The sequence below is a fragment of the Scyliorhinus canicula genome, chromosome 5 (assembly GCF_902713615.1).
Source record: "Scyliorhinus canicula chromosome 5, sScyCan1.1, whole genome shotgun sequence".
NCBI classification, from domain to species: domain Eukaryota; kingdom Metazoa; phylum Chordata; class Chondrichthyes; order Carcharhiniformes; family Scyliorhinidae; genus Scyliorhinus; species Scyliorhinus canicula.
This window is the reverse complement of record NC_052150.1, coordinates 131,884,989-131,904,939: the sequence shown is the minus strand read 5'-3', so window position 1 is coordinate 131,904,939 and position 19,951 is coordinate 131,884,989. Positions and strand designations below refer to the sequence as shown.

Below are 19,951 nucleotides of genomic sequence, written 5' to 3'. Positions count from 1 at the left end.
CTGCCTTTCCTTCGAGTTGTGGTTTTCCTCTCTTTCAATGAGAAAACGCAGAGAATTAGAATTGATTGTACTTCTTGTTTGTCCTTCACAACAAAGAAGAGCATGTTCATCATCTGGGGGGTTTGGTAGAGTTGTGCGGGATACTTAAAGGGTTGCTAAGACCTATCTGCACCTGGAAGATTCTGCTGCAGATAGAACAGGGTGCCACAGATGATTGCATTTTGGACAATTGCGGGCTTGGGATATCCTCTCCTTTAGTTTTCTCACTGTTTCTAATAGGTACTTGCTTTCAAAGGAGGCTGCACGTTTTTATTTGGTTGCAGTGACCCTGAGCAAGCTTCTCCTGGGACTCAAAATTGAATTCTAAGGATAGAGAGTAAGCATTCATGAGGAATCTGAACAAGAGAACAATATCTTGACGAAGACTGTGAGTGATGTCTGTTGAGGTGGTGATTTGAGGAGGAGGCTGAAAAAAAAGGAGTATGTATGAGAGTAAGGTGTGTCAATCACAGGAATACCTTGCAGCAGAATGTTTGAGAAGTGACAAATGACAGTAGCAATTTGCAGAGCTCTCACCTTGCTGAATCTCATGAACAACATAACCTCTCATTTTTGGGGGGAGCGCCTGACCGATTTGTTTGTGTGTAGCCCCTTTAAATCTTTTTGTGTTTCAAGTTAAAGTGGCTGACTTCTGAGCAGTCTGCATGGAATATTTAGAGTTGCTATGCAACCATTCAACTTGAAGAAACATTGTTCATGAGGGCATTAAATCTTTTCCTGCATTGGACCCTAGACCTGGTACTCCAATTTGGCTGCTGACTGCTCTGTTTCTCTCAGCCATGCCTGCTTTGTGTAGCTGTTGGCTTCCTGCCATCTTCACACTGGATTGTATACTGTTATCACTGCTGCCAATGAGAGTCCTGCTTGGGTCCTTTCAAATAGAGATCCTTCATTGTATATTCAGGAACACCATCCTGTACACCTTCCCTGATTGGAGAAGGCAGAATGGTTATTAGTTTGCTCCAGGAAAAGACGACAGCAAGACACGCAATGTAGAAGGTTGGGTTTCCAACACAAAAATAATCCTACCATTCTAGCAGGAACTAAGTTGGGAAGATTTTGGGAAGCACTTGGTAAGCCCTGGCACTAGATGAGAAACTGACTGCTGGGTAGTCAGTTAGGTCTTGTGCCCTAAACATCTTTTTCCAATCTTTCCTAGCTCACACCTATCCTGCTTTTAAACAGTACAAAATCCATCACGTTCCTCCCCTCTTCAGCTCCGAAGAAGAGTCATATAGACTCAAAACGTTCACTCTTTTTCTCGCCCCAGATGCTGCCAGACCTGCAGAGTTTTTCCAGCATTTTTTTTTGTTTCAGATTGACTGCACACTGGCCCTCGCCAATGACTTGGACAGTATAGCTGCTACTTTACAAAACATTAATCAAAGCCTCACCTTGGTGTCTAAACAAACATGCAGCTAACTGTTCTCCCACTCTGTAGTATTTTGTTTTTATATGATTGGAGGAGTTTTCTAAGAGAAGATGAACATACTTAGTAAAATGCCTCACAAAATGATGTTAAGACTACTTCAGTTTTTCAATTTACATTAATGACCTGGATTCAGAAGCTCTAAGAAAAATTGTCATAATTGCAGATGATACAAAACTAGGGGAAGAAGTGTATGTGAGTGAACAGAATAAATACGTAACATTTTAATGCAGACAAGTGTAAATGTTACTTTGACTTCCGTTGACAAGGATGTGTTGAGTAGTCGCGCATCAAGTGGCTCTCCTCCAGAAAACAGCAATATAGGCACTTTTGGCCGCTTTTAGCCTGGAAAATCAGATTCATTCTTCCCCTCACCTACAAAGACAGAGAAGAAGGAAAGGTTTCTATCAGTCGTGCTCGACGCAATCTTTAAGGGGAAGACAGGACGTGGGGACACTGACTGTTAGGGACGCTACAAAGGGGATAGACTAGTGACCTGAGAGGAACAGATAGAGACTGAAACTACCGTACGGACTGGATCTCCAACATCTGCAAGTCAAGAACTTTCTCCATGAGGAGACGACAATGCATCCAAGGGCCCCGAAAGATACAAGAATGGAGAAGTTACTGGACACGAACAGTTTGGGAAAGGGGAACTGCGGGACATATACAGACCACTTTTCTCGAAACTAGGGAAAAATGGGAGGAAGAGCTAGAGACGGAAATAGGGTGGTGACTCTGGAATGAAGCACTGAGCAGGGCCAACTCTACCTCCTCCTGTGCAAGGCTAAGCCTCATGCAGCTAAAAGTACACAAAGCTCACCTGGAAAGAACCCGAACGAACAGGTTCTTCCTGGAGGTTGAGGATAAACGTGAACGGTGCCAGGGAAGCCCGTCCAACCACACCCACATGTTCTGGGCCTGCCCCAGACTTGTCGGGTTTTAGACAGCCTTCTTCGAGGCAATGTCCAAGGTTGTGAAGGTGGAGCCCTGCCCGAGAGTGCCAGTCTTCGGGGTATCGGACCAGCCAAAAACTACATTTGGGGAAGAGGGCTGATGTCCTTGCCTTTGCTTCCCTAATCGCCTGCCAGACAATTCTGCTCGGCTGGCGATGAACAGCACCTCTTACAGCTGGCAGACCTGTCGGAATTTCTCCACCTGAAGAAAATCAAGTTCACCATCCGAGGGTCTAAAGATGGCTTCCACAAAGTGTGGGGGCCATTCACCAACCTGTTCCAAGACTTGTTTGAAGTGAACAATTGATAGAGGTGGGGGGGATGCATGGGGGCCATCAGGACCACAGAGAGCGGACAGAAATGGGAGGTGGGAAAATGGGGGAGACCAGAGGAAACAACAAAGGGGAGGCCAGAAAGCCGCCAACACACGGACCAGAGGACCCAACACAAAGCCACATGAAAGAGAACCTTCAAAAGCAGGCTGACAACAGGATGGGAAGAGGAGAAAAGAAGGGAGGGGAGGCCGAGCAACAGGAAGAGAGAAGGAGGGCACTGCCCACAGACAAACAGCCACCCACGATGAAATAGAGGACTAAGGATGGGACCCGTAAACAGCGAAAGATGGGGGAACGGAAGAGGAGGGGGGGGGGGGGGGGGTGATACCGAAATGGAACAACATGTAAACTGTAACCATCTCATCTATCTTTAATGAACGTACTGTGTAAAAATGTAACACTTTAATAAAAATGTATTTTTTTTTATTGTAAATGTTACTTGTGAAAAGTAGAACTAGATACAATATGCAGACTCCACAAATGATAATGTAGTTGAGGATGAAACTGAAAGGAAAGCTTTGAGTCTTGGAGAAGCAGCAATCAACAAGAGCAATAGAATGTTGAATTTCATAGCCACAATAATAATATATAGGGCATAGGAGGCAGCGATCAATATTTGTAATTTTCTGTTCCAACTTCACCTTGATTATTACATCCAGTTCTGGTCAACGGGAAAGGAGGGGCAGTGCAGACACACGCCATGACAGAGCCTCAGTATCAAGTGTCAGGAACATGAAGAGTAGATAGATTTGATCTTTTCAGCCTCGAAAAGCGTCATCTGAAAGATGAGTTTGTAAAGTCTTGTAACTTTTGTTATTGAACAAAATCAGGCTGTTGCAGGACAGAAATGTGAGAAATATTGTGAAAGTGATCTTGTCATCTTATAATTTGCAAGCAGTAAGTTCATTTACTGCAGCTTAGAATTTAGTTGCATTGAACTTTAATTGTCAACCATTCTTATTTTCTATATGATTCTGATGCACCAGCTCAGTTTTTTAAGTTTGTGTTTTCAATTAGATAAATGCAGTTTCTATGTGTAAAGTAAAGTCACCATCATCCCAGATGACCACAGGCTGCTTTTCCTTTGAGGGGGAGAGCTGTCTGGCGGTGATTTAATGCCTCAGGTGAGGGACAAGGTTGAGAAGGGGGGGGGTTATGGGCCAGGGTTTAGAGAACCTCAAAATGTATCATGGAGTTCACCCGACCTACAACTTTTAATAGATTGTGGTATGGGAAGCACACGGCCCACTCTACAGGTGTGGTACAACAGAAATGGAAAAGTATTTTCTAAAGCAAAACAATGTTTATTCTATGAACTCAAGTTAATCTTTTTAACACATACAGTGAACCTCTTAGCAACCATCAATTCAAATACAACCCCCAAAGAATTCAATATTAAGTAATCCTTGCGCTTACATTTTAACATCCATAAGACGTAAAACAAATCTTTTAACAGAAGCACCTCAGGTTTTAATTCACTACTGAGAACAGTTACCACGTTGAAATCAGCAAATGGACATTCATAAGCTTTCAGAGATTCACACACATCCTGCTGTGATTGCAGCTTCTCCAAAACTAAAATGAAACCAAACCCACCCTGCAGCAAAAAGCCTAAAGGGAAAGTAAAAAGCTGACAAACAGCCCAGCTCCACCCAATCTCTGACATCACTGCAGTAATAAACACCCATTTCTTAAAGGTAATCTCACTTCAGATATTTATATACACACCCATTTATAAACACCCATTTCTTAAAGGGTCACATGACGCCTCCCCCAAGAAAATAAACCATCAACTTCAAGATGGTTTCATTTCTCATCTTTTCACTATCCTTTAAGAAATGCACACAGTAAATATACTATTTTGTTTAAAAAAAAAACAACACACGCAAACATGTACAATAATAGTCTATTTTTTTTTGTTTTCCCTCCAACTGGAATCCTCGATTGACAGCCTCTTTGAACAAGAAGGTCTCTGCACGATCCATCCATTTCTCTACGCCTTGGCATTTCTCTTTAAAGTCAGATACTTTAGTTCAATCTGATCACAGAGTCCCTTGCAATTTTCCAACGCAGGAGCATTGATTATCTCAGCTTTCAGGCAGTCAAATGCCTGTTGAAAGTCCGCTGTCCAATGAAATTTTCAACGTTTCTTCAGCAAGTTCATCAGTGGAGCAACCACACTATAAAAATGTTTCACAAATGTTCGATTAAATCCACTCATGCCAAGAAATCGCATTATTTCCCTTCGTCTTGAGGGTATCGGAAACTCCTCAATAACTTTTGTTTTCACATCCCGTGTGGCCATTCGATCCTGTCCGATTGTATGGCCCAGGAAAGTGACTTGGGCTTTTCAAATTCACTTTTGGCTAGGTTTATCACCAAACCTGCCTCCTGAAGTCGATCAAATAACTCCATCAGATGTTTTAAATATTCTTTCCATGTGTGGCTGAAAATTATCAGATCGTCAATGTATACAGCACAATTGGGTAATCCTGAAACAACTTTGTTAGTTAACCGTTGAAATGTGGCTGGGGTGTTTCTCATACCAAATGGTATAACTTTGAATTGGTATATACCATCTGGAGTCACAAAAGCTGAAATCTCCTTCGCCCTTTCGGATAAAGGTACCTGTCAGTAACCTTTAAGTAAATCCAGTTTGGAAATAAAAGCTGATTGTCCCACTTTCTCAATGCAATCCTTCAATCGTGGGATAAGATAAGAGTCCATTCTTGTAACTGCATTAACCTTTCTATAGTCCACACACAATCGTCGGGTACCATCTGGTTTAGGTACCATCACTATGGGTGAGCTCCATTGGCTGCAACCCACTTCAGTTATGTCAATTTTAAGCATACTCTCAATCTCTTTGTTAACCTGTGCCAATTTTAAAGGTTTAAGTCTATATGGATGTTGTTTGATTGGAACAGCATTTCCCACATCTACATCATGTATAGCCATTTTACTACTTCCTAATTTATCTTCACAAACTTGCCCATGTGATATCAATAACTCTTTCAGGTCAGTTCATTTCTCCTCTGGAAGGTAACTCAACAATTTATCCCAATTTTTAAGAACATCCTCTTTTTCCAATTTAATTTGAGGTATGTCAAATTCACAGTCATCTGGATTTGGTTCATCACTTTGAGTTAGAATCATTAAAACCTCCTCCTTTTTCTCTCCTCACCTTTCAAAGTACCTTTTAAGCTTATTCACATAACACACTCGGTGAGTCTTCCTTCTATCTGGTGTTTTTACCACATAATTCACCTCACTTAATTTCCTTTCAATCTGACAAGGTCCACAAAACCTTGCTTTTAAAGGTTCACCTACCACTGGTAACAATACTAAACCTTTACGTCCACTGGCAAAACTACGAACTTTGGATTTCTTGTCCGCTACCCGTTTCATCACATTTTGTGCCACTTTTAAATGTTGTCTAGCCAATTCACCTGCTCTATTTAAGTGTTCCCTAAAATTTGACATGTAATCCAATAATGTAATTTCCGATTTCTCACTCACCAATTTTTCCTTAATCAATTTAAGTGGTCTTCTTACCTCATGACCAAAAATTAGTTCAAAAGGACTGAATTTGGTTGACTCATTAGGTGCATCCCTAATTGCAAACAGTACAAATGGAATTCATCTATCCCAATCCTCTGGATAATCTTGACAATAAGCCCTCAATATTGTCTTTAATGTCTGATGCCACCTTTCTAACGCACCTTGCGATTCTGGATTGTACGCAGTTGATTTGAATTGTTTTATTCCAAAGCTATCCATAACTTCTTTGAATAACCTTGAGGTATCTAGTAAAGAATTTAAGTAACTCCTTCACAATCTTCTAAGCTATAATATTACGTTCTGGAATGGCCTCTGGAAACGTAGTAGACATATCCATTATAGTCAAAAGATATTGATTCCCACTTTTCGTTTTAGAAAGCGGTCCTACGAAATGAATTAGGACCCTTTAAAGGCTCCTCAAATGCTGGAATGTGTATTGAGGGTGCTGGTTTCATCACTGCTTGACGTTTCCCTATCAATTGACATGTGTGGCATGATTGACAAAATTTAACAACATCTTTATGTAGTCCAGGCCAATAAAAATGTTTCTGGATTTTAGCTTGCGTTTTCCTTATTCCCAAATGACCCCCCACTGGTACCTCATGTGCAACTCGCACCACCTCCTTTCTATAGCCTACCGGCAATACTACTTGATGAACTTCTGCCCACTTTTCAACCGCCTACATATGTAAAGGTCTCCATTTTCTCATCAAGACATCACTTTTATGGTAATAACACTCTGGTATACACTCAGATTCCTCTTCCATCTATGCTTTCTGATACATCATCCGTTTTATTTCTGCATCTTTCTGTTGTAACTCCGCCAATTTTCCTGAACTAAAAATATCCGCCTCGACCTCCACCTGTTCTTGTTCTTTTTCAACCATCTGATCAAAAATTGTTTCTGATAATTGAACTTCAACTTCATCTTCACACTTTGATTTCTCCTCTTGTCTCAACCTGTGACTTTGTGACTTGTTACTACACAATCCGGAAAAATCCCAGGATATTTGTCCTTCAACACTTCAGTTGTCTGATTTTTACTGGCTTATCAACCACAGCAGGCATCACTCCCACCTGCGATCCAGCTATATCATTACCCAACATGAACTGTATTCCTGGACAAGATAGTTTCTCTATTACTCCTGCTACCACTTCACTCTTCACTGGACTTTCCAACCTTACCGAAAATAATGGAACACTACTCCGCTCACCCTGACTTCCATATATTACCACCTTTTCAGGCAATATTCTTCCCAAACGACATAACTCCTCATCTCTTCCCATTAAAGATTGACTAGCTCCCATATCTCTTAAAATTGTGACTTCTTTACCTGCTCCTCCTGATACACATGAGTAAACTTTACCCATACAAGTAAATTCTTCAAAGACATCTGGCACCTTCTTATCAATCACCTCTTGATCAGGCTGTACAATCTTTTGCACCTCCTTCGCTTCACTTGGGCTTTCCTTTACCACTTTCACAAATCTTATCCTGTTTTACCACATCAGCCTTCCCAGTGCTTTTCTTCAACCACCAACACTGTGACTTTACATGGCCTAGTTTATTACAGTGAAAACATTTGATATTTTTCATTTCTTTTCCACCGTCCTGGATTTCTTTTTTAGTCTGAGGTACACTCTCCTTATTATCTCCTGTCAGATCACCTTTACCTTTACCACTTGAGTATTTCTCATGTCCCCAGTTTTTATCCCTCACAGGCTGAAACTGATGTTGGAAACCAAACCTTGATTTATAAACTAATTCATAATCATCTGCCATTTCTGCTGTTAATCTCGTAGTTTTAACCCTCTGCTCTTCCACGAGTTCTCACTACATCAGGAATTGAATTTTTGAACTCATCCAAAAGTATAATTTCTCTGAGAGCTTCATACGTTTGGTCTATTTTCAAAGCCCTTATCCACCTATCAAAATTGCTCTGTTTGATTCTTTCAAACTCCATGTATTTTTGACCAAATTCTTTCCATAAATTTCTAAACCTTTGTTTGTTAGCTTCAGGCACTAGTTCATATGCACCTAAGATGGATTTTTCACCTCCTCGTACGTCCCAGATACCACCTCCGGTAGTGATGCAAACACTTCACTAGCCCTACCTATCAGCTTTGTTTGAATCAGTGATACCCACATGTCCTGTGGCCATTTCATTTGTTTAGCTACCTTCTCAAATGAAATGAAAAAGGCTTCTACCTCTCTCGTCAAAGCTTGGACATATTTAAATAGATCCCAACCAAGCCTTCGACTTTGACGCTCTTTCTCACTATCGTCATCACTATCATCAAACTGTACGTTTCCATTTACGTCTGCCAATTTTAACTGACTGTCATGTTTCATGGCCATTTTCTGAAGTTCAAACTCTCTTTATCTTTTTCCGTGATCTGTATCTCCCTTTCTCTTTCTTTTTGTTCTGCTAGGGCTATTATTTATTTTCTCCTTTCTTCTCTCTCCTTTTCCTTTTCCTCTCTTTCTCTTTCTTTTTCCGCTCTCTCTCTTTCTTTTTCCTCTGTTTTGTATTCAAGCTGCTTTAATTCTTTCTCATCCTCCATTTGTTTAATTTGTAACTGAATTTTTGCCATTTCCAATGAGTCAAACTGTATCTCAGGCAACTTTAAATGCTTAGCCACCACCATAATTACCTCATCCTTTTTCATTTTGTCAGGTAAGGTTAACTGCAATGTCTTTGCCAAATCTAACTGTCTGCTTTTAGCCTCTGTCCATAAGGTACTGCGTGTGACCGTCTCCACCCCCAAAACCTTCAGAGCCTCTGAAAGAGCCATTTCCACAACACACTCCCCACTTAAACTGGAATACCACACCTGAAAAGCAACCACAATATGCTCACCCCTCACTGTCTTTAAGTTCACTGAGCCAATCCAATAGATGGACTTTTATCCCCCTCGAGCCCCCAATTTGTTATGGGCCAGGGTTTAGATAACCCCAAAGTGTATCATTAAGTTCACCTGACCCACAATTTTTAATAGATTGTGGTATGGGGAGCACACGGCCCACTCTACAGGTATGGTACAGCAGAAATGGTAAAGTATTTTTTGAAGCAAAATAGTGTTTATTCTATTAACTCAAGTTAACCTTTTTTAAACATACAGTGAACATCTCAGCAACCATCAATTCAAATACAACCCCAAAGAATACAACGCTAAGTAATCCTTGAGCTTTCCTTTTAACATCCATAGGACTTAAAACAAAACCTTTTAACGGAAGCACCTCAGGTTTAAATTCACTACTGAGAACAGTTACCACGTTGAAATCAGCAAATGGACATTCATAAGCGTTCAGAGATTCACATACATCCTGCTGTGATTGCAGCTTTTCCAAAACTAAAATGAAACCAAACCCACCCTGCAGCAAAAAGCTTAAAGCGAAAGTAAAAAGCTGACACAGCCCAGCTCCACCCACTCTCTGACATCACTGAAGCAATAAACACCCGTTTCTTAAAGGTACTCCCACTACAGATATTTATATACACACCCATTTATAAACACCCATTTCTTAAAGGTACTCTCACATGACAGGGGGCCTTCATGAATAACCTCAGCCAGTACAGGTTTCTATGTGTACTGATGGCATGATTGCACAGAACATTTTATCCACTTGCAGAATAAAAATTACTGTTACTATGGAAAGTTTTTTTCCTGAACAGTGTGAAATAATCTGTACAATTCATTTTACTTCAGGAAGGTTAGTAGAAGAAGCGATAAGCGTACTGGAGTCTTTTATTTGAATTTCAATAGTGAATTGTTCAAGAACATAACATAGAAATAGGAGCAGGAATGGACCGTTTAACTCCTCGAGCCTATTCTGCCATTCAGTGGGATCATGGCTGATCCAACCTTCACCTCAACTTACCTTTCCTTTGAGGTAGTGAATTGTAAAGAAATTCATGACCCTCGGAGAAGAAATTTCTACTTATCGCCATCTTAAATGAGAGACCCTTATTTTTAAACTATGCTTCTAGTTCTATATTTCTCCACAATGGGAAATATCCACTTGGCATCTACCTGTCAAGCACTTCAAAATATATTCATTAAGATCACCTCTCATTCTGAACTCCAATGAGTATAGGCCCAGCCTGCTGAACCTTTCTTCATAAGACAAAGACTAACTCCCAGGAATCAACCAAGTGAACCTTCTCTGAAGTGCCTCCAGTACAAATACATCCCTCCTTAACTATGGAGACCAAAACTCTGCACAATACTCTAGGTATAGTAAACCACCTCCCTGCCAGTCAAGAGTATTGCCTGGGCATGATACGACCCCATGTACAGGGGCTGATGTATAGTTGTCGCAAAACTTCCCTACTTTTATACTCCAACCCTCTTGCAATAAAGGCCACTTTCCATTTTCTTTCCTAATTCCAAGCTTTGTACCTGCATAAAAGCAAATTACTACGGATGCTGGAATCTGAAACCAAAAGAGAAAATGCTGGAAAATCTCAGCGGGTCTGGCAGCATCTGTAGGGAGAGAAAAGAGCTAATGTTTCGAGTCCAGATGACTCTTTGTCAAAACTAAAAGACATGGTAAACGGGAGATATTTATACTGTGGAGCGAGGGAATGAAAGATGAGTCATAGCTACAGAAACCAAGGGAAAGGAGTGCTAATGGCAGTCCCCCGAGAGAATAAAAGGTGTGAAAGGCCAAACAGAGGAGAAACTAAAATTAGAGGGTAAGCTGTGACGGATGTAGGGGGAAGGGAGAAGCAAAGGTGAGAAAAGGTAAGGAGAGAGGGAATAAGATAGGGGGGGGGGGTGTATATATAAAGAAAGACAAGAAAGAAATAAAAGGTAAAAGACAGTTAAAATGAAATGGAATTTAAACAAAGGGGTTGAGGTGGGGGTAGAGCTAATCATCTGAAGTTGTTGAATTCGATGTTGAGACCGGAAGGCTGTAGCATGCCTAACCGGAAGATTAGGCATGACATCATGTTGGCAGGGTTTACAACAGGTTTTGTAAAACTCAGAATTAACAAGCAGAACTCGCCTTTATTTTTAGTCATTTACTTCGGGGCTCCCTCAAGGTTGCTGGTGGGGTGGGCTCCGCTGGCATGATGTCATGAGAGTCGTCTCCACGATTTTCTTTTTCCAGAGTTTTCCAGTGGAAAAAGCCGGCTCTGCAGCTGCTGGACGAACACACCGCTTGTCCTACCCGAATTGACATTCTGGAAAAAAAATGTGACGATCCCGCCATGTATCTTTATGCAGTTAAAAACAATTCTGCAATGCTTTGTCACTTTAGACTATATTTTCCATATTTTGTGAATATTGTTGGAACATATCCTGCTCTAATGTTTCTACTTATGCTGAACTGGGTGTTGAGTCCTAAATGGAAGAGAGGATTTATCCTGGAGAGGTCAGGAATTTGGAGTTGGCATGCTTTCCCCTGAAGACCGTATGAAGGCTCCAGCCTTTTCTAGGGAAAGGTAATTGATTCGGGGATCTCTATCTTCCACTGGAAAGCAGAAGATCTGAAAGGTTTTTCTTCATGCCCTGCTCAGTCTCCCCTCTACCATTCTAGCAATTTCAAGGATAATCCCTTTTGCAATTCCACTGTTCCAAATTGGATCTTAAGATGTGGAGGTACACTTATTCTTGGATCACTGAATTGTATGCAGCATATAGATTTTTAAAATCAAACCTTCAAACAATTCTGGCAAAGGATCTCACCTAAAATGTTCACTTTTCTCTTTATTCAGTTGCTGACAGATAAATTGCATATTTCCAACATTTTCTTTTTTATTTAAGATACTGACCTGAGCAGAATACTCAACAGTCTTAACTAAATGTTGATAGATTACAAGATATTGTCAGAATATCATCGATTTGAACTGGTTTGTCTTCTTTTTCTGTTGATGCAGACGGGTTTGGAACGTGCTGTCAGTCATCTTCAGTACATAGCATGGCCTGATCACGGTGTTCCTGATGACTCAATGGATTTCTTTGACTTTGTGACTTGTGTGAGACAGAAAAGAATTGGAAGAGACAGTGAGCCGGTTATTGTTCATTGCAGGTACTTATTTTCTTTTCAGCAGGGAAGACAATTATGCACGCTCTCGTGCTGAGTCTGGCTGCAGCTACAAGGTAGATTTGCAGAAATACGTGACACCCCCTCTATTGTCTCAATAATGAAGCGTTATCCTCAGGTAGAGAATGATGACATCTGCTACAGCAGGTCATGGTTTCCTTACTAAATTAACATCTCATTGTTTTGAGCAAAAAAGCTTTTAATAGCATAAATTTTTGCTGGCTAGTATAACACTGTTTTAAGGTTTCTTAAGTTTAGCTCAAGTGTGAGTTCCATCTTGTGTCTCATGGGTAAAGAACATCAGTAATCTGGCTTGTCATTTCAAGGATAAATGACGCATCAGTCAGTCGGGTAAATGTTCCAATTTTAGATGCAGAAATTGTGCTTTCCTAATTGGAAACGGCATTACGTTTGAACCCTTGCTTAATTAGCCTGCATTGTGATTTGAAGACTTTTTTAACTTCATTCCAGGGATGTAGGTATCGCTGGTAAAGCCAGTATTTATTGCACATCACTAATTGTCCTCGAGATGGCAGTGGTGAGCCACCTTCTTGAACAGCTGCCGTCCATGCAGTGCAGGTACAGCCAGAGAGAGTTGCAGAATTTTAATCCATGAAAGTGAACAAACAATTATATTTTTAAAAGTCAGGGTAATGTGTTAATTAGATGGTGTTGCTCTACGTGTCTGCTGCACTCATCCTTCTAGATGGTAGAGGTTGCAGGTTTGGAAGTCCATTGAAGGAGCCTTGATGAGTTGCTCCAGATGCCTTGTAGATGGTTGACAAGCTTTGAGGAGTCAGGAAGTGAGTTTTTCGCTGCAGAATTCCCACCCTCTGACATTTTCTTGTGGCCAAAGTATTTATATGACTCTGGTCAGTGATAATACCCATATTACTGATGGTCGATAATTATGTGATGATAGTACTGTTTAAAGTCATGGGGAAATGGTTGGATTCTCTCTTGTTGGAGATGGTAATTGTCTGGCAGTTGTGTGGCGTGAATGTAATTTGCCTGAATGTTTTCCGGGTCTTGCTGCACACTATATCATCATGCATTACATGATCTGTTGAATGTGTGATCATAGAATCCCTACAGTGCGGAAGGAAGCCATTCGGCCTATAAGACCATAAGATATAGGAGTAGAATTAGGCCAATTGGCCCATCGAGTCTGCTCCGCCATTCAATAGCTGATATTTTTCTCATCACCATTCTCCTGTCTTCTCCCCTGATTCCCTTATTAATCAAGAACCTATCTTCCTGTCTTCTCCCCTGATCCCCTTATTAATCAAGAACCTATTTCTGTCTTAAAGACACGCAGTGATTTGGCCTCCACAGCCTTCTGTGACTCTGCACCAATCTTCTGAAAGAGCACCCCACTCAGTCCCACTCCCTCGTCCTATCCACATAACCCCACCTAACCGTTGGGCACTAAGGGGCAATTTAGCATGGCCAATCCACCTAGCCTACACATCTTTGGATTGTGGGAGGAAACCGGAGCATCCAGAGGAAACCCACGTAGACACAGAAAAAAACATGCAAACTCCACATTCACAGTCACCCAAGTTTGGAATTGAACCCAGGTCCCTGGTGCTGTGAGGTAGCAGTGCTAACGACTGTGCCACCATGCTGATTGTTTTTCTCTGTCTATCACATGCTGCTCCTACTCTTTAACATGCATAAACTACTGTGTCGGAGTCATACCTAGCGCAAAGGTACCGCATGGTAGGTTGTTGCAAAAGGTTAAATCTCACAGAATCCAGGGTGAGGTGGCTAATTGGATACAAAATTGGCTTGGCCAAAGGGTGGTTGTGGAGGGTTGTTTTTCAAACTGAAGGTCTGTGACCAGCGGTGTGACTCAGGGATCGGTGCTGGGTCCACTGTTATTTGTTATATATATATTGATGATTTGGATGAGAATGTAGGAGGCATGGTTAATAAGTTTGCAGATGACACCAAGATTGGTGGCATAGTGGATAGTGAAGAAGGTTATATAAGATTGCAACAGGATCTTGACCAATTGGGCCAGTGGGCCGGTGAATGGCAGATGGAGTTGAATTTGGATAATCATAGAATTTACAGTGCAGAAGGAGGCCATTCGGCCGATCGAGTCTGCACCGGCTCTTGGAAAGAGCACCCTACCCAAGGTCAACACCTCCACCCTATCCCCATAACCCAGTATCCCCACCCAACACTAAGGGCAATTTTGGACACTAAGGGCAACTTAGCATGGCCAATCCACCTAACCTGCACATCTTTGGACTGTGGGAGGAAACCGGAGCACCCAGAGGAAACCCACGCACACACGAGGAGGATGTGCAGACTCCGCACAGACAGTGACCCAAGCCGGAATCGAACCTGGGACCCTGGAGCTGTGAAGCAATTGTGCTATCCACATTAAGTGTTCAATAGAATCGAATTGCATTTCTTCAAGTGTTGGAAGTGTTGATGCTGGGTCCACTGTTATTTGTTTTTTATATATATATATATATATATATATATATACACACAGTATTTGGATGAGAATGTACGAGATATGGTTAGCAAGTTTGCAGATGACACCAAGATTGGTGGCATAGTGGATAGTGAAGAAGGTTATATAAGATTGCAACAGGATCTTGACCAATTGGGCCAGTGGGTCGATGAATGGCAGATGGAGTTTAATTTGGATAAATGTGAGTTGATGCATTTTGGGAGGTCAAACCAGGGCAGGACCTACTCAGTTAATGGTAGGGAGTTGGGGAGAGTTACAGAACAAAGAGATCTAGGAGTACAGGTTCATAGCTCCTTGAAGGTGGATTCGTAGGTGGACAGGGTGGTGAACAAGGCATTCAGCATGCTAGGTTGTATTGGTCAGAATATTGAATACAGGAATTGGGACATCTTGTTGAAGTTGTACAAGACATTGGTAAGACCACACATGGAATACTGTGTTCAGTTCGGGTCACCCTATTATAGGCAGGATATTATTAAACTAGAAGAGATTTACGAGGATGCTACCTGGACTTGATGGTCTGAATTATAAGGAGAGGCTGGATAGGCTGGGACTTTTTTCTCTGGAGCGTAGGAGGCTTAGGGATGATCTTATAGAGGTCTATAAAATAATGAGGAGCATAGCTATGGTAGATAGTCAACATCTTTTCCCAAAGGTAGAGGAGTCTGGAACTAGAGGGCATAGGTTTAAGATTAGATGGGAGAGATACAAAAGAGACGAGAGGGGAAATTCTTTCACACAGAGGGTAGTGAGCATCTGGAATGAGCTACCAGTGGTAGAGGCAGGTACAATTTTTTCCTTTAAAAAACAGTTAGACCACTGACCACTGTGTGTGGAGTTTGTACATTCTCCCCGTGTCTGCTTGGGTTTCACCCCCACAACCCAAAGATGTGCAGGGTAGGTGGATTGGATACACTAAATTGCCCCTTAATTGGAAAAATAATAATTGAGTATTCTAAATTTAAAAAAACAGTTAGACAGTCACATGGACAGGGTGGGTATAGAGGGATATGGGCCAAATGCAGGCGAATGGAACTAGCTTTGTGATACAAACTGGGCGGCGTGGACAAGCTGGGCCGAAGGGCCTGTTTCCATGCTGTAAACATTTATGACTCTTGACTCTAGGACTAAAGAAAGATGGTTACGTTGCTGGAGGCCCGTAATTTCAGCCCCAGGACATTGTTGCACTGAGAGATGCATCTGTGACAGATTGGTGATGATAAGGTAACAGTTTTTCTCTCTTGGTTTTCTCACCACCTGCCATGAGCCTATTCTGGCAGATATGCCGTTCAGGGCTTGATCAGAGTGGTACTACTCAGCCCACTTGGTGATAGTCATTGAGGTTCCTGGCCAGAGTACATTCTATGCCATTGCTTCCATCGCTGCTTCTTCCAGGTTGTATTCAACATTGAGGAGAGTGCTTGGTGATAATTAACAAGAGGTTTCACTGTCCATATTTGACGAGATGCCATGAGACTTTATGGAGTTGGAGTCGATATTGAGGACCCACAGGGTCACTGCCTCCCGACTGAAGACCACTCTGTGGGTACTCTGCTGGTTCATGCTCTCCCAGTTTTGCCACAATTCACCCATTTGTTAGTGAGGAGGACATTACAGGATTATGTATAAAGTTGGACAGAATGCACCCACCAACCTTACAGAATGCACATTATTTCATAATGACGTATATTTCTTCCTTAACTTCCATCTGTTAAGGCTACAGTGACTAATGGGGTACCGCACGGTTCAGTGCTGGGACCCCAGCTGTTCACAATATACATTGTTTTAATAAATTTAGAGCACCCAATTCTTTTTTTTCCAATTCAGGGGAAATTTAGATGGCCAATCCATTTACCCTGCACTTCTTTGGGTTGTGGGGGTGAGACCCACACAGACACGGGGAGAACGTGCAAACTCCACACGGACAGTGGCCTTGGGCCGGGATCGAACCCGGGTCCTCAGCGCCATGAGGCAGCAGTGCCAACCGCTGCGTCACCATGACACCCCGCAATATTTTAATGATTTGGGCGCAGGAATTGTATTCAATGGGCTGGATTCTCCTGTCCCGCCCGCCACAAAAACGCCACGGACGAGACGCCGACAATGGAAAAAATCCATTGACCTCGGGCTGGATTTTCCGATCGCCGGGCAAACGTGGCTGGAGAATCTCGCCCACTATCTCCAAATTTGCAGATGACAGTAAGCTAAGTGGCAGTGTGTGCTGTGAGGTGGATGCAAAAAGGCCACAGGATGGCTTGGACAGGCTGGCTGAGTAGGCAAATACAATATAATGTAAGGTTATCGAGTTTGGTGGCAAAAACGGGAAGACAGATTATTATCTGAACGGTGGCAGTTTAGGAAAAGGGGACGTAAACAAGACCCGAGTGTCATGGTGGAACAGTTGCTGAAGGTTGGCATGCTGGTACAGCAGGTTGTGAGAAAAGCTAATGGAATGCTGGTCTTCATAGCGAGAGGATTTGAGTATAGGAGTAGGGAAGTCTTGCTGAAGTTATACAGGGCCTTGGTGAGGTCACACCTTGAGTGTTGTGTGCTTTTGGTCTCCTAGTTTGAGGAAGGACATTCTTGCTATTGAGAGTGTCCAGCGAAGGTTCACCAGACTAATTCCCGGGATGGCAGGACTGACAGAGGAAGAAAGACTGGATCGACTGGTTTGTACTCACTGGACGATACTGAAATTATAATTCTTTTTCCTTGTTGCCAACAATGTGTTTGGTAAAGCTTTGTGACATTTATTATCACTCTTTGTACCAACCTCCATAAAGTCATTCTCTTATATGTGCTTTTTTTAGAGGTAGATGTTGAAATTTTGCACCCCGATTTACTGCGGGCGTAAATGGCGATGGGGGCACAAAATATACAAGAGCCAGAAAATGTGATTTACCCCGGTGAGATTTCCTGGAGCAATTGGCCCCGCCCCCTCCAATGACAATACACCATGCAATGAGCGGAACACTATTTGCATACATTATCATCTAATTCGCAGGCCTCCCCACTGCAATTTTCCACCAATGTTGAAAAGTCCGCACCCCAGCAACGTGATGTCATGATGCCGTGCTTCACGACCGATTTTTAAAAACAGCGAGCTCGCTTCTGAGGGGGGGTTCAGAAGTGAACTCCCAGTTCACTACTAGCCACCAAGAGTTCAAGGAGAGAGAGAACACCAGTGTGGTTGTAGGGTGTGAGCCAGTTACAGGGCTCTGGGTTCAGAGCAGAGGGAAGCACAGGGATATTTGGGGGGAGGGGGGGGGGGGGGGGGGCGGGGGGAGAGTTGAGTTCATGACTGGGCATGTTAACTTGAATAAAGAGGCATGAAATAAATGAACATACCTTTGTCAAGCAGTTTGTTTACTCACTAGTTTAATAACATTTGTTTACTTTGACAGCTGAGCCAATTATGCCGACCAACTGAACATTGATGTTTATGTGTGTCATTGATTACTGGTCAGCAGTTACCCCTTTGCACACTGACCTCCCCCATTCTGAGTGTCGCAGTTTCCCTTTAGCATTAGCCAAGAGGATGAGCACATACTCCCTCCCCAACAAAGGGCAGAGCATATAAGGCTGAGCAGAGCACCCTGACCCATCAGGTGTGGTTGCTGCGGCATCCTTACAGGGCCCTCCACCACCATCCTGGCAGGGTTGTGTGTGCACACAGCTTTACAGTAACCCCAGGGATAGATGCCTGTACCTAGCATGAGTGCTCAGGAGCCAGGAAGGTTTCCGAAGCTGTTGCCACTCGGTCAGGCTGATTGCGGAAAGGGTGATGTGGGGTCTTGTGCATTCTTGGAGACTAAGGAAAATATCTTCAATTTAATGGCTAATACAGTGGTCAATGTCCATTGAGATGCTGCTCCTGGGGCTGGATGGGCAAAGGGCCAATTCCTCATTGTTCACTCACCTTTCTCCCCTTGCAGTAAGGAGAGAGAGAGACTGGCAATCATCCTTCTCGTGCTTCGAGATGAGAGAGGATGTCAACGGAGATGTCTGGTTCTCAGAGACTGGAGCAGAACCCTGAAGAGTATGGGGTGGCAGGGCCTTCATCACTGCCACAGAAGGGACCCCAGAGAGCAGTTGCTTGAAGGCGCCTTTTATGGTCCAGGTATACCTTCCTGGAAGTGAGCGAGAACCAATGTTGAAGAATTTTCTTGTCCAAGGGCATGGTAGCTCATCTGTGCTGCCTTCTGCAGAGTTGGTGCCACATGGATTTGGAGGGTATCCACTGTCTGTGACTTTGAAAGTCACAGCCGCCCTCAGCTTTTATGCATCTGGCTCCTTTTGGGGCTCCACCAGTGATCTTTGCAGCGTCTTGCAGGCCTCCACTTAAGTGCTTCGAGGAGATGATGGGCGCACTCTTGCAAGGGCTCAATTTCTTCAGTTTCGACCAGTGCCAGGCTAGCCAGGATGCAAGAGTGCTGGGATATGCCCAAATTGAGGCTCTCGACAAGTATAGGAAGTCATTGACTGCATCCATGTGGCTTTCCAATCCCCATGACACCAGGGCATCCGCTTTATTGACACTGAGTGCATCCAATCCCTCAATGTTCATCTTCTCTGCAACCACAAAAGTGCATCCTCTAGAAGTGTAGATGTGTTCTAGGGAGAGTTTGCGACAGTTTCATCCTTAGTCGCTCTCAGATACCTCACGTCTTTGAGGGAGCTCACCAACTACAATGTTGGCTTCTCAGATATAAGAGGCACCCCCTGAGGATGTTGCGGAGGCCGCAGAGTGCAGCAGAGATCCAACACAACAGGTTCATGCTGCTACTCATGCTTTGGTGAAATTGACCATTAGAATGCTGAAGATGTGGTTCCAGTGCCTGGCCACGATGTTGGTGATGAAGACGAAGCCCTGGAGGAAGGCATCAAGCAGTCGCAATGGCCAGAAGGCGCAGGAGATCCCGGGACACCCTCATAGCCCCCCGCTTCATGGATGATAAGGATTAGGGCCAGTGATTACGTCCACTCAAGCTGGTTGCTGGCAGTGCACTCCCTCACTGATGTGGTTCATGTCATGGTACAGGTATAGTTGCCCAGAGTCACAAT

The 19,951-nt window shown here is 42.9% G+C and overlaps 1 protein-coding gene across 3 annotated transcripts in view; it reads left to right on the top strand.

The window, feature by feature from the left end:
- The window catches only part of LOC119966275 (tyrosine-protein phosphatase non-receptor type 3-like), a 176,095-nt gene that overhangs the window by 141,409 nt on the left and 14,735 nt on the right, over positions 1–19,951 (top strand). For all 3 annotated transcript variants that reach the window (XM_038797680.1, XM_038797679.1, XM_038797681.1), the window contains one exon: positions 12,230–12,381. In XM_038797680.1, coding sequence (XP_038653608.1) covers positions 12,230–12,381 — 152 coding nt within the window. The remainder of the gene's footprint in view (positions 1–12,229; positions 12,382–19,951) is intronic.